The 13,512-nt window shown below is 41.5% G+C and overlaps 1 protein-coding gene across 1 annotated transcript in view; it reads left to right on the top strand.

Annotated features, from left to right (window-relative positions):
• Window positions 1–8,425: 8,425 nt before the first annotated feature.
• LOC110099339 (BTB/POZ domain-containing protein NPY3-like) overlaps window positions 8,426–13,512 on the top strand; it is a gene marked incomplete at its 3' end in the record, with an annotated part of 6,542 nt that continues 1,455 nt past the window's right edge. The window contains exons 1-3 of the mRNA XM_020826457.2: window positions 8,426–8,554; window positions 8,816–9,323; window positions 12,152–12,221. Of these exons, the coding sequence (XP_020682116.2) occupies window positions 9,262–9,323; window positions 12,152–12,221 (132 nt within the window). The remainder of the gene's footprint in view (window positions 8,555–8,815; window positions 9,324–12,151; window positions 12,222–13,512) is intronic.

The following is a 13,512-nucleotide window of genomic DNA, read 5'->3' as shown; positions in this document are numbered from 1 at the left end:
TCTTGCTATACGGGAGGCTTTCCCACGCCCTTGGTCAATTGGTATCCATTATCCAACAGCAGGGCCCCTCCATATACTGGAGTAATGTCGGGCGACCACTTTCCTTTGAGAGATTCTGCGGTCAGGGGAAATTATGTCATCCCACCTTACGGTGGGCGGAGGCCTGATAAAGGAGCGAGGGCAGAAGTCTGTCATCGGGTAGAAACATTGAGTCGGGTAGAAGACCGACGAAAGTCCATCGACGTGCAGTAGTCCGACGACATGGAGAAGTTCATCATCGGGTTGAGATACAATGTCGAGTAGAAGACCGACGAATGTCCCGCAATGGGTATAAGTCTGTTGTCGTGTAGGTGTACGAGATCAGGTAGAACTACCAACAAAAGCTTATTGACAGACAGAAAACCGACGACGGGTTGTAGTTTGACTGTAGATAGAACTCCGACATCGGGTAGAAGTACAACATTAGGCAAAAGATCGACGAAAGTCCATCGACGGGCAGAAGTCTGACGACGGGTAGTAGTCCATCGACGGGTAGAAGACCAAAAAAAGTCCATCGACAGGCAGAAGTCTAACGACGGCTATTAGTCCGATGACAGGAAGAAGTCTGACGTCGGGTAGAAGCACTGGGTCGGATAAAAGACTGACGAAAGTCCATCGACGGGTAGAAGTCCAGCGATGGGTAGTAGGCTGACAACATGTAGAATTCCAATGTCGAGTAGAAGTACAACATCGGGTAGAAGACCGACGAAACTCCATTGATGGACACAAGTCCGACGGCAGGAAGAAGTCTGGCGTAGGGTAGAAGACCGACGAAAGTCCATCAACGGGCAGTAGTCCGTCGACAGGTAGTAGTCCGATGGCAAGCAGAAGTCCGACGTCAGGTAGAAGTACAACGTCGGGCAGAAGACTGACAAAAGTCCATCGATGGGAAGAAGTTCGACAACGGCTAATAGTTCGACGTCGAGTAGAAGTACGGTGTCAGGTGGAAGTACAACGTCGGGTAGAAGATCGACAAAAGTCCATTGACGGGTAGAAGTCCGATGATGGCTATTAGTCTGACGGTAGGAAGAAGTCCGACGTCGGGTAGAAGCACTGGGTCGGGTAAAAGATCGATGAAAGTCCATCGACGGGCAGAAGTCCGGCTATGGGTAGTAGGCCGACAACATGTAGAAGTCCGACGTCGGGTAGAAGACCGATGAAAGTCCATTTTCGGACACAAGTCCGACGATAGGAAGAAGTCTAGTGTCGGGTAGAAGACCGATGAAATTCCATCGACGGGCAGTTGTCCGTCAACAGGTAGTAGTCCGATGGCAGGCAGAAGTCCGACGTCAGGTAGAAGTACTGAGTCGGGTAGAAGACTGACGAAAGTCCATCGACGGATAGAAGTCCGACGAAAGCCCATCGACGGGTAGAAGTCTAACGACGGGTAGTATTCCTACGAAAGTCTTGCAAGGCAAAAATTCAGTGACAGGAGGAAATTCAACATCGGGTAGAAATTTCACTTTGTGGAGAAGTCCGATGGAAGTCCATTGATGATATTCTAGCAACATTAACCAAGGATGTATGATCTATATGAGGTTGTATGTCAGAACCTTTGCTCAATGATGTTAACTTGTGTGGAAGAGGTCGAGAGAATACACCAATGAGGTATGACCTGTCTGAGGTTGTATGTCAGAGCCTTGCTCGATGAGGTTAACCTATGTGAAAGAGATAAATAGAATCCATCAATGATGTAAAACCTATCCGAGGTTGTATGTTAGAGCCTTGACGTTAACCTGTATGGAAGGGGTCGAGAGAATTCACTAAAGATGTAAGACCTATCCGAGGTTATATGTCAGTGCCTTTACTCGATGATGTTAACCTGTATGGAAGAGGTCGAGATAATCCACTAAGGATGTAAGACCTATCCGAGGTTGTATGTCAGGGTCTTGCTCGATGATGTTAACCTGTATGGAAGAGGTCGAGAGAATCCACCAAGGATGTAGGACTTATCCAAGGTTATATGTCAGAGCCTTGCTCGATGACATTAACATGTATGAAAGAGGTCGAGATAATCCACTAAGGATGTAGGACCTATCCGAGGTTGTATGTCAGAGCATTTGCTCGGTGACGTTAACCTGTGTGGAAAAGGTCGAGAGAATCCACCAAGGATGTAAGACCTATCCGAGGTTGTATGTTGGAGCCTTTGCTCGACAAAGTTAACAGGTGTGGAAGAGGTCGAGAGAATCCATCAAGGATGTGTGAAACCTATCCGAGGTTGTATGTCGGAGCTTTTGCTCGACAACGTTAACCTGTGCGGAAGAGGTCGAGAGAATCCACCAAGGATGTAAGACCTATCGAAGGTTGTATGTCAAAGCCCTGCTCGATGTCGTTAACCTGTATGGAAGAGGTTGAGATAATCCACCAATGATGTAGGACCTAACCGAGATTGTATGTCAGAGACTTTGCTTGATGACATTAACCTGTATGGAAGAGGTCGAGAGAATCCACCAAGGATGTATGACCTAACCGAGGTTGTATGTTAGAGCCTTTGCTCGATGACATTAATCTGTATGAAAGAGGTCGAGAGAATCCACCAAGGATATAGGACCTATCCGAGGTTGTATGTCAGAGCCTTTGCTCGATGACATTTACCTGTATGGAAGAGGTCGAGAGAATCCACCAAGGATGTAGGACCTATCTGAGGTTGTATGTCAGAGCCTTTGCTCGATGACATTAACCTGTATGGAAGAGGTCAAGTCGAATCCCCCTGGGATTGATTTTTTCTTGATTGGGAGGGGGTGAATGCCGCGTGTATCCCGAATCAAAGGTGAAGAAGGGTCTATCTTTAGACTGTAACTGTCTTTTTAAGGTCGAGATCAAGACCTTGCCCAATGATTAGAAGTCCAGCAAGGGACTGTATGAAGGTTATACTTTATTGAAAGTATCCTTGTATTTGTTGGGATTTTCTTGAAATATCATCCTAATGTTGGAAGTATTGGAGGGATCTTCTTGACCATAGTTTGAGTCAAGGTTGCCCCCTAGTCCGGATTTAATTCCCATGAAATTGGTGAAGTAATGACTGACGTCAGGAAGTTGACATGAATATTCTTTTCAGGTTGGAGCAAAAATATGCCCCCCGGTCGGGAACTAGGTTCACACAGACGGCGGCAAACTGTTGCGTCCTGGAGTATTCGCGACGATGGAGAATTATAAAGTTTAGCGTCTTAGTGTTGTACGAAGATCCAGCACACAAGCAAATAAGTGAGAGATGGTGTAGCATTTATAAGAGACACCAGAGTTTTTACGTGGAAACCCCTGAAAAGGGGGAAAAACCACGGGGCCTGACCCATTTTGAATGAATCCACTAGTATTTGCAGTCGATTACAAATGAGGCCCTTCTTAGGGAGAAGACCTTGGCCTGATGTTACAAATGTACGTCATATAGAGCGCATTACATGGTGGGAGTTACAATAATATGCATGTTTGTTTGGTTAGAAAGGCCGTAGTTGGCACGAGACGAGAGCCCGAAAGACCATAGTTGGCAGGAGATTGGGGTCTAGAAGACCATTGTCTGCCGATGTAGGTCGGAAGGATCGTAGTAGGCGACAGAGGTCGGCAAGAGATAGGAGTCTGGAAGACCATAGTTGGCAGGAGACCGGGGTCTGAAAGACCGTTATCTGGTGGAGGTCGGAGTGACCATAGTAGGCAACGGAGGTCGGGAGGACCATAGTCGGCAGGAGATAGGAGTCTGAAAGACCGTTGTCTGGTGATCGAGGTCGGAGTGATCATAGTAGGCGACGGAGGTTGGGAGGACCATAGTCGGCATGAGATAGGAGTCTGGAAGACCGTAGTAGAAGGATGGTACTTTGGTAGAACTCTGGCCGTCAGGTGATGGCCTGGTGGAGCTCGGGGCCTCAAGTGACAGTCCGACGAAAGTCCGAGCTTCGGGTAGTGGCCTGTTGGAGCATAGAGTCTCAAGTGGTGGTACGACGGAGGTTCGGGCCTCAGGTAGGGATCTAGTGGAAGTCCGGGCCTCAGATGGTGGTCTGGCAGAAGTCCGGGCCTCAGGTGATGTCCGGTGGAGCAACGATGTCAAGCGGTGGTTTGGCGAAGGCGAGGGCCTCAAGTAGTGGTTTGGCGGAGCAACAACGTCAGGCAGTGATCCGGCAGAGGTGGGGGCCTCAAGTGGTGGTCCGGCGGAGCAACGGTGTCATGTAGTGGTCCGGCGGAGGTGAGGGCCTCAAGTTGTGGTCCGGCGGAGCAACGACGTTAGGCAGTGGTCCGGTAGAGGTGAGGGCCTCAAGTGGTGGTCCGACGGAGAAACGGTGTCAGGCGGTGGTTCGGTGGAGGTGAGGGCCTCAGGTGGTGGTCCGGTGGAGCAACGAAGTCATGCGGTGGTCCGGCAGAGGTGAGGGCCTCAGGTGGTGGTCCGACGGAGGAACGACGTCAGGCGGTGGTCCGGTGGAGGTGAGGGCCTCAAGTGGTGGTCCGGTGGAGCAACGGCGTCAGGCGGTGGTCCGGTGGAGCAACGGCGTCAGGCGGTGGTCTGGCAGAGGTGAGGGCCTCAGGTGGTGGTCCGACGGAGCCATGACATCAGGCGGTGGTCCGGCGGAGGTGAGGGCCTCAAGTGGTGGTCCGGCGGAGCAACGGCGTTAGGCGGTAGTCCGGCAAAGGTTAGGGCCTCAAGTGGTGGTCCGACAGAGCAACGGAGTCATGCGGTGGTCCGGCGGAGGTGAGGGCCTCAAGTTGTGGTCCGGCGGAGCAACGACGTCAGGCGGTGGTCCGACGAATGTGAGGGCCTCAATTGGTGGCGGAGAAACGGCGTCATACGGTGGTCCGGTGGAGGTTCGATGTCACGCGGTGGTCCGGAGGAGGTGAGGGCCTCAGGTGGTGGTCCAGCGGAGCAACGACATCATGCAGTGGTCCGGCGAAACTCCGGCGATGGTCGAGGAGGCTAGGAAGCAATAGCGATCTCCGATCTCTCTCTTTTTTCCTTAGGCTTCGGGCTCCCTTTTCAAAAGGAGAGGGAGCTCTATTTATAGATTTCTGGAGTGGCATGGTCCGTAAATAGGTGAGAGATCAAGGGTGAATGGGGAGTGGTCGGATGAACGGCCGATGTTGAATCCCTTGATCATACACCGTTCTTTAGACATTTGAAGACCTTAATGATGTCGGAATTCGGTGATCTTGGGATAGTTGGATTTGTCTCGTCGATCCGCTCGATTCAAGTATAAGCTTGTTATGTTTGAAAAACGTTTGGTAATCCAATTTGTGGTTTGAACCTGCCAACAGCGCTTCGGGTCCTTGATTTGGATCCATTTGGGCTCGGATTGAGTCGAATTTGGTGTCGTTGGGTTCGTATTTCCGAGACACTCAATTCGACTTTAAGTTTTCTGAAATCGGAGTTTGGATGGTCTCCGAATTAATTTTTGAAGTTTCCAACTTGATTTTGCATCGAGATTCGCACTTGTTTAAGATAATGTTTTTACGACGTATCAATACTTATAATTATAAAAGAGCATAGCCAATGAAGTTAAGATGTATGTTGATGTGATTTAAGTAGTATATCTTATATGAAAATTATTTAATCTTTATTTCTTGATCAGTACCCTTCTCTCAACCAAATCAATTTGAGGCAAAATTGGAGTCTCAATCCTAGTTGGAAGTGAACACAAGTGACACAAATTTCCTCCTAAAAAAGAAGGTTTATTCTTTCATCCTCACTTGACATTAGCATTGGATCAATAATATGAAAAGTATGTTAAATTCACATTTCTCTATGGAACTTTCAAAGATTACATGGTGGCATAGTCACCAACGGCTTCAGCACCTTTGTAAAGAGCAACCATAGCTATTAAAAAACACTCGATCTAGGAGAAAAAAGAAGTTGGAAAGAAATTATTATTGAATTCGCACGCACGCACACTATAAAAAAATCAGGCTTTCGCAGCACAAATTTTGACTTTTCTCGACGATTTTACCCTCCACTAATATTTTTATAACGATTTTATAACCGTTGGATATCTGCCATGATTACAATGCACTACAACAACATTCAGCACTAGTTTCAGGATCGGCGGGGTAGAAGTGTCGAATGTTGAATATATCAGCGGTTATAACCACTATAACGTATGAGGAATTTCGGCAGCGGTTAACATCGGTGCTATTTGCACCGGTTAAGACTGTTGCGAATAGTAGCGGTTTAAACCGCAGTGGAAAGGGGGAATTCACAGTGATTTTAAAACCGCCCCAAATATCTGGGGCAAAAAACCCATCTTTTTGGTTGTGGTATGTCCTATTGAACGACACATTTAAATATAAAGAACACAACATGCATATTGAGGAACCAATCAAATTTGAACTAAATGAGTAAATTGCACCTTCCTTCTACATCATTACCAATATATTTGGTGGTTGTTTGTCCACTCACCCTATTAAATAGGTTCCCACAATAGCCAAATGTAAGCTCACTTGTTACTAGCCTCCTCGTGGAATTCAACCCACAATGAGGTTGCCAAATCATGATGAATTTCCTTAATTCAATTTACTATTCGTTATTAAATAATATGAACAAATTTGCCATAATAAAGCAAAATATAAAACATATTCAAGTATTTCACTCGTCACTCAGACCACAATTACTATGCTAAAGCTCTTGTTATAATAATTATAAAATGGGGTACTTACCTTAACATGGAAAAAATAAAGTACTATGTAAAGGAGAAGAATATATATAAATTAAAGATGTCTTCTAAACATGGAGATTTTCTTAAGTACATGATTTTTACAAGGGAAACAGAAAAAAAAGTTAAAATAAAAATTGAAATGGCACGGAGCTACTCGTCACCATAAGAAAAGACGCAACATATTTCCTCAATTCAACAATCTCATCCAAGGTCACACCACCACAAACTACCAATCTTGCCCATCTTGCCTTGTAGGTCATCATTTTCTCCAAGAGACTAAATCACCCTACCACCTGCTCTAATATGATCCACCCTTATGATGGAATGATGTCGTTGGGTTGACCTGTAGATAGTAAGTCACTGACCTTCAATTCCCATTTAGGCCTTCGGCCTCAAGGACGCAACATGTTTCCTCAATTCAACAATCTCATCCAAGGTCACACCACCACAAACTACCAATCTTGTCCATCTTGCCTTGTAGGTCATCATTTTCTCCAAGAGACTAAATCACCCTACCACCTGCTCTAATTATATGATCCACCCTTATGATGGAATGATGTCGTTGGGTTGACCTGTAGATAGTAAGTCGATGACCTTCAATTCCCATTTAGGCCTTGTACTCATGCTCCACTTTCTCATCAGTTGTTATTATGCCCTATTAAATTCTTATCATTTTTTATTCTCTTGTCCTTATCATTGTCACCATTAAAGGATTAAGTGAATCGAGAAACCAAAGGTATACTTACATATACCTTCATAAGTGCCTTACATATTGAGATGAAGGAACTCACCCAGTATTGGGGCCTACCCGATGGTCAAGGGGAGCTACTCACTTGGAACAACTGGATAACTCGCCCAAATGATCAATATATGCTACTCTCTATGCAAGCAACTTCTCACCTGCTACATGAGAATACAACCATCATGATCACTTGTTCTCTTCTAAAGTGTCCATCTTTAATCATACATAGCAAGCATAACTATAGAAAAATGCATAATCATAAGGTCTTCAACTTGTCTTGCATAACCATTGAACTTAGAGCTTTTCCTTCCTGCTATAACAACTTGCTCTCCTCTATCTTATAAGGCGATATGAGGCCTTAAAATAAGTTGTCGACAACGTCAACTACCTTGCCAGTTGCACATCCCCCTCATGTCAACACTTGTCAATGGATCGAGTAGCCCAAGTTTATTCATCTAAACATACTCGATACTACTGACTTATTAGATAATTGAATTTTCACAATATATTGACGGGCATTGGGGGTTGGAGGTGGCCTAATAAACCGTTAACTTCGCCAAACCCCGCCTGACGCATACACAACGATTTGGCCTACTTATCGCAGTGGCACTTTCGTTATTACGCAATAATAATCTTCTTCATGACAAAAATCTGATAACGGTTAAAAAAAAAAAGCATGGGGAAACAAGGTTCGTTCTCAGTGAGAAGTACAGATTTCAGAGGGTTGAAAGAGAATTGTTTCGCTTCTATCATTCAAGTTCAGAATTTGTTCAGAAATTTTATTTATTTGTTTGTTTAGATACTGGTAGATTCATTGGAACTGATAACCATCTTTCACTGAGTTTTTAGTATTAATTTTTTAATATATGTATATATATTTTTTATTTTCTTTGGCGAGAGCGTGGCATGGCACTCATATAAAGGAGCTAGGACTGACAGAGAAGAGGAGCAATGGCTGGAGAGAAGGCCATCATGAGTCGCTTGCTCTGTTCTTGCTTACAGGACTACAGATGTAGTAGTAAGGTTAAAGGTTCTTTCTTTCGAGGCGGTCAATTTCCTCTTTTTCTGTTCTCATCTCTCCCCTCGCTTTTCTCACTCACTTCATTTTGAGTTGGGTTTTTGCGACTTCCTGCTTGGCTTCGAGGTTTGTTTAAGTCGACATTCTTCCTCGTTTGATTCGTTTTGCGAATTTTCAGTGTGTTTTTCCTCACATTTCGAACGGCGTTCAAGGGTTGCATTTTCTCCGAGTTCTACACGCCTATTTTTGTGGTTTTCAGTGCTCCTTGTCGCCATTTTTTGGTTATAGTTTTTGCCCCGAGAGTATTTTGATTAGTATTTATGGATTTGGTCTCCTTAATCTTCCATCGGCATGCTAAAAATATGCTTATTGTCTTTTGATTTGCAGGCGATGTGATTACTAAGGGGAAGTTTGGATTCTGCTAGAGCATAGAGAAGTGCATAACGAATAGAAGCACGGGAGAGAGAAGAAAATAATAAGAAATTGGAGTTTGTTTTTGCGTGATTTGTTTGGTGATTGTGGGCATTCTGTTCGTCTTATAATACCACGAATCTAGAGGCTTTTGCTGCTGTGACTAAATCCTTTTTTGGCTCCGGGCTCCCTGGGCTTTGTCTCTGATTAGGGAAACCCTAATCTCTCTCCCTTAGACCTAGAAGGAAGTGAAATTCAGTACCCATTTAAACCCTAAAAGCAAGTAATTTCCCTCGCCTGTCTCCCTTCCTGACTCTATTAATACTTCAAAGACTCCATCTTTTTTGACATGTAAAGATTCGGAAGTCCCATTTTCATTAAACAATCTTGATTTGAGAAGAGGTCTGTAAGTTTCTTTCAAGATGAAGTATATGAAGCTTGGATTGAGGCCGGATGCTTTTCACTCTGATGGGAGCACTATCAGGTATTAGAAGCTAATTTGCATGTTGATTTGGTAGTTATAGTTCTATGGTTCTTGTGCTAGATTAATATTTTCATACTTTATTAATCAAAATGGGGATATGGATTTATTTAGAAAATGCGTAGATCAAACATGCCTTATATGTTGTTGTCACTATTGACTTATGTTAAGAAAGGTAGATGTAGACCTATAAAGACTTGGTGAGAAAATATTAGAAATGATCTTTCTTTATTAGATTTAAATGAAAATTTGACTTTTAAATGGACACAATGGCTGAATGGAGAAAAATGATTCATGTAACCGACCCCACGTAGTGGGACAAAGGCTTGATATTGTTATATTGTATAAGAAGGTGATGGCAGACAATAATGATGCCTAGTAGTGGTGACCGGTGGCCGGGATGGTTTTTATTTAAAGAAATAAAAATACCTAAAAAAACACTTAAAAGTTGTTTTTGAGGATTTTAAAAAACTGCTTGATTTGTTTTTAAAAATAAAACAAAAACAACTTAAAAATATAAACCAAACATATTGTTTAAAATTAAAATAAAAAAACAAAAACAGAAAGTCCTGAACTTTTGAATGTTTTTTTGGGGGATAATTTGATCTATATAGCTTTGAGATTAGTCTCCTAAGTGTTCTTGTTTCAGTGATTTAATTCCTTCCATTTGATTCCATTTAGAGACCTGATAACTTGTCCTTAATGTAGGATGGTGATGGTGATGGTGATGGTTGTTTATCATGATACTTCTCAGTGGTTTCATGATATGTGCAGTTATGCATATCAAGTGTGTTGGGTTTATTTTACTCCAAAACAACTGCTGCTTGATGTGAGCTTAATGTTCTTGGTATTCAGAGTTACTAAAGGAGAAGAAAATGAAGAAGATTTTCTTTTCTTGTGATTATAGAATGAGATTTGGATGTTTGAGAAAAAATAATTAAGCTTTTGTGGGTCCCTTATTTTGATCTCTTATGTGACATGTGTGGGATTGATAAGAATGATCACATTGCCCCCTCTCTCTCTCTCTCTCTCTCTCTCTCTCTCGGCAAGATTTTCTTTTTGTAGCTTTTGATTAGTTAGTATTTCTTAACATGTAAGGGTTGTTTGGCAATGGGATTTGGGTAGGATTGAGAAGGATTTAGCATAAATCTTGCCAAATGATATTTGAGAGTCCCCTAAATCTCACAGAGAGATAAATCCGCAGTTAGCTCATTTTGGCCTAAATCTTGGATTTTCTAAATCCTGGAATTTGACAGATTTATTGGATTTGGCCGAAGAAGCGCACAAAAGGAAGAAAGAACTTAAGCTTAGTGCGTGCGTTCAACAGACTTAACTTCTTATCGCGGGCGGGTTGTATAGTTAGTAATCTAAATTTAATTTATTTAGCTTAATAAATATAATTTAAAATATAAATTATTAAAATATATAATTAATAGTATGAATGATCATAAAGTAATTAATGAGTAGTAGAATATTTAACTGCCTAATGAGATAATTAATTATACAATTAATCATTTTAAAAATTAAATAACAATTAAATAATTATTGAAATTTTAATCAGGCGTATTAATTAAATAATTAGTTATTTCAAAAAATTATTAACTAATTCATTATATATCAACTACTTATTTAATTAACAACTAAGTGCTTTGATACTTAGAACTTAAAGCTAATTTTTAATTTTTAAATGAACCAACCGTCTTAAATTTTGGATTATGTTGCCAAATAGTTTTCAGGATTTAGCATATCTAGTATTTACTAAATCCTATTAAAATTAAATCCTACTTGTTGCTAAACAACCCTGTAGTTTGTTCATGTCAAATTTATTATAGGGTAACTAACTGAGAAGGCATGCATGTACTTGTTTTAGTGTAGTACACCAATACTGGCTTCACAAATCTTTATATATATTATTTTCAGTTTATGATTGATCAAGAAAATCAACACTTCCACGAGCTACCTGAAAAGAATTTTACAAGTGATTCAAAATTAACTTTTAAAGGAACATAATTTCTATTGTGATTTTGGTTTTCAATATTAGTAATTCGATGGCCTTCTTTTCTCCAATTTTGAATACTGTAGGAAATTGTATAGCAGATTGTCTTTTGCTCTTATGCTTGGCTTCCAAAACAGTGAAATGTTGTTTTATGTGGTTCTTTCAGATTTTTTGGAGAGAGAATAAAATGAACTTATTTTCCATAAATTTAAAACGCAAAAAGAAAATGGTGAAGCCATAGTTAGGTTCCCGTAATTTGGAGTTGAAGGTCACTTATTACAACATAGGGGTAAAGGCAAATACGCCTTGTAGACCCTCCATTAGGGAAAATTATTCTATGCGGTCACTAGACTGTCCGTAGGCGAATCAGGATATACCACGTCACCCAGTATATAGCAAAAAAGTGACATGGCACGCCCTGATTCACCTTCGGACGGCGTTCGGTGAATGCACATAATCATTTCTCCTCCATTAGAGAGCCTTATGCCATTGTGATGTCCTTTTCCAAAACTATTTGGACGCTGCAAAATTCATTATGATTGTGAATTATTTGTAGAAGAAAGGGAATTGCGAGGGATTATTCCTTTAAGTTGCAATTATTATAACAAAGAGGTGCAAACTGTTCTTGGTCCTATCTTGTATTATCAAACTTCTTCAAAGAAACCAAATAAGAATTTAAAGTTTCACAATTAATGAAATTGGCATACAGTGGGTTCATTTTGAAACTTAATGGATGTTTCTGAATATGAGTTTGATTTTATGTATTATTTGTGTGGGGAATATGACTTCTTCTTTGTTTTTGGTGAGATTGAACTTGTAAGTTTTGTATTTGCAGGTTTGTAGCTACTGAATTGGCGACAGATATCACTGTAAAAGTGGGGGATGTGAAGTTTTACCTTCACAAGGTACCGTTATTTTGGTTTCGAAATGTTCATGTGAATGGTATTTGTAGCACATAAATGCTCCAAAGTTGTTATTGTTATTCTTACTAAGTTGAACTAAACTATACTATACTAATGACAATTGAGTCTCCTGATCATGCATTTCATCATAACTATCATATTGAATTGCTGGATTAGTCTATATGTACTGCTTTTTTCTCAATGCCTATGATGTTACATTATATGAGGTTTTTTAATTTTCTCTATTGAATTTGTATGTGCAAGTTTACTCAGTATTATGTTACTTAGATGCCCCTCTCCACAACTTCACTTCCGAGGAATAATTGTAAATAAACCCATAACATCAAGTTGTAATTATTTAGTTATCTAGAACCATTTTAGTTACTTAGAATTGCCTTAGTATGAGAGTTTATATTTTATAAGTAGGTCCCATTAGCGAGATCAATGTATATGAGATGAATTAATGAATATTTTCCCTTATTGTATCTCTTATTTTCATTATTTTGGAAGTATTGAATAGCTTGTAATGTTTAATATGAGATATGTTCTCACCAGTTGTGCTTTACTTGATCTCCATCTGCTTTGCCAAGGCTAAAAGGATGCAAAGTGCCTCTTTTTCATCTTTTGGCTAGTGTTTTTGTCTTTTGTTTTCCATATTGCTATAGGTGCATACAAACAAGAAGTCACTAGCACGATTCTACATTCATCTCCATGCCTTCACTATTTGTGTGATTGCAAACTCCCATCTATTATTGTTATTATTCACCATTCTCATGATTTTTAATACAATGATTTTATTTAAGACCTTAATCACACAAGAGTCAATTGCCATCACATTTGGTCTTCATCTATGGCTTCATAATACATTGTCCATCTCATGCCAACTCTTCCAAATCTATTGCGACAATCATAGGATCAATATTCGATGCCTTCCATATCTACTCAAGATATCGCTAGATGAGTAGCCCATCACCCTCGTATGCTATTTCCTAACCAGTCGCAATCACCTGTTAGAGCTGTCAATATTGGACCCGACCCGAAAACCCAACCGGAACCTGACCCTAAAATTCGGGTTTGACCCGAAGCGGGCCTGGTTTGGGCCCGGAAAACTAACCTGTTTGAAAAACCAGGTCGGGTTTGGGTTGACCCGGGAACCTGGGAATGACCCGGAATGACATTGAAACACGTCTGCCCGGAATGACCCAGACTGCCCCGGCTGCCCGGCCGCATCGCGTCGCGTCCTGAGGCCAGCGTCTCGTTGCTTCCAGCATCAGTCGTCGGGCAGTGCCGCGTC

This window comes from Dendrobium catenatum, unplaced genomic scaffold (genome assembly GCF_001605985.2).
Source record: "Dendrobium catenatum unplaced genomic scaffold, ASM160598v2 fragScaff_scaffold_312, whole genome shotgun sequence".
NCBI lineage: Eukaryota > Viridiplantae > Streptophyta > Magnoliopsida > Asparagales > Orchidaceae > Dendrobium > Dendrobium catenatum.
Note: the sequence above shows the minus strand (reverse complement) of the source record. Positions and strands in the feature narration are given on the sequence as shown.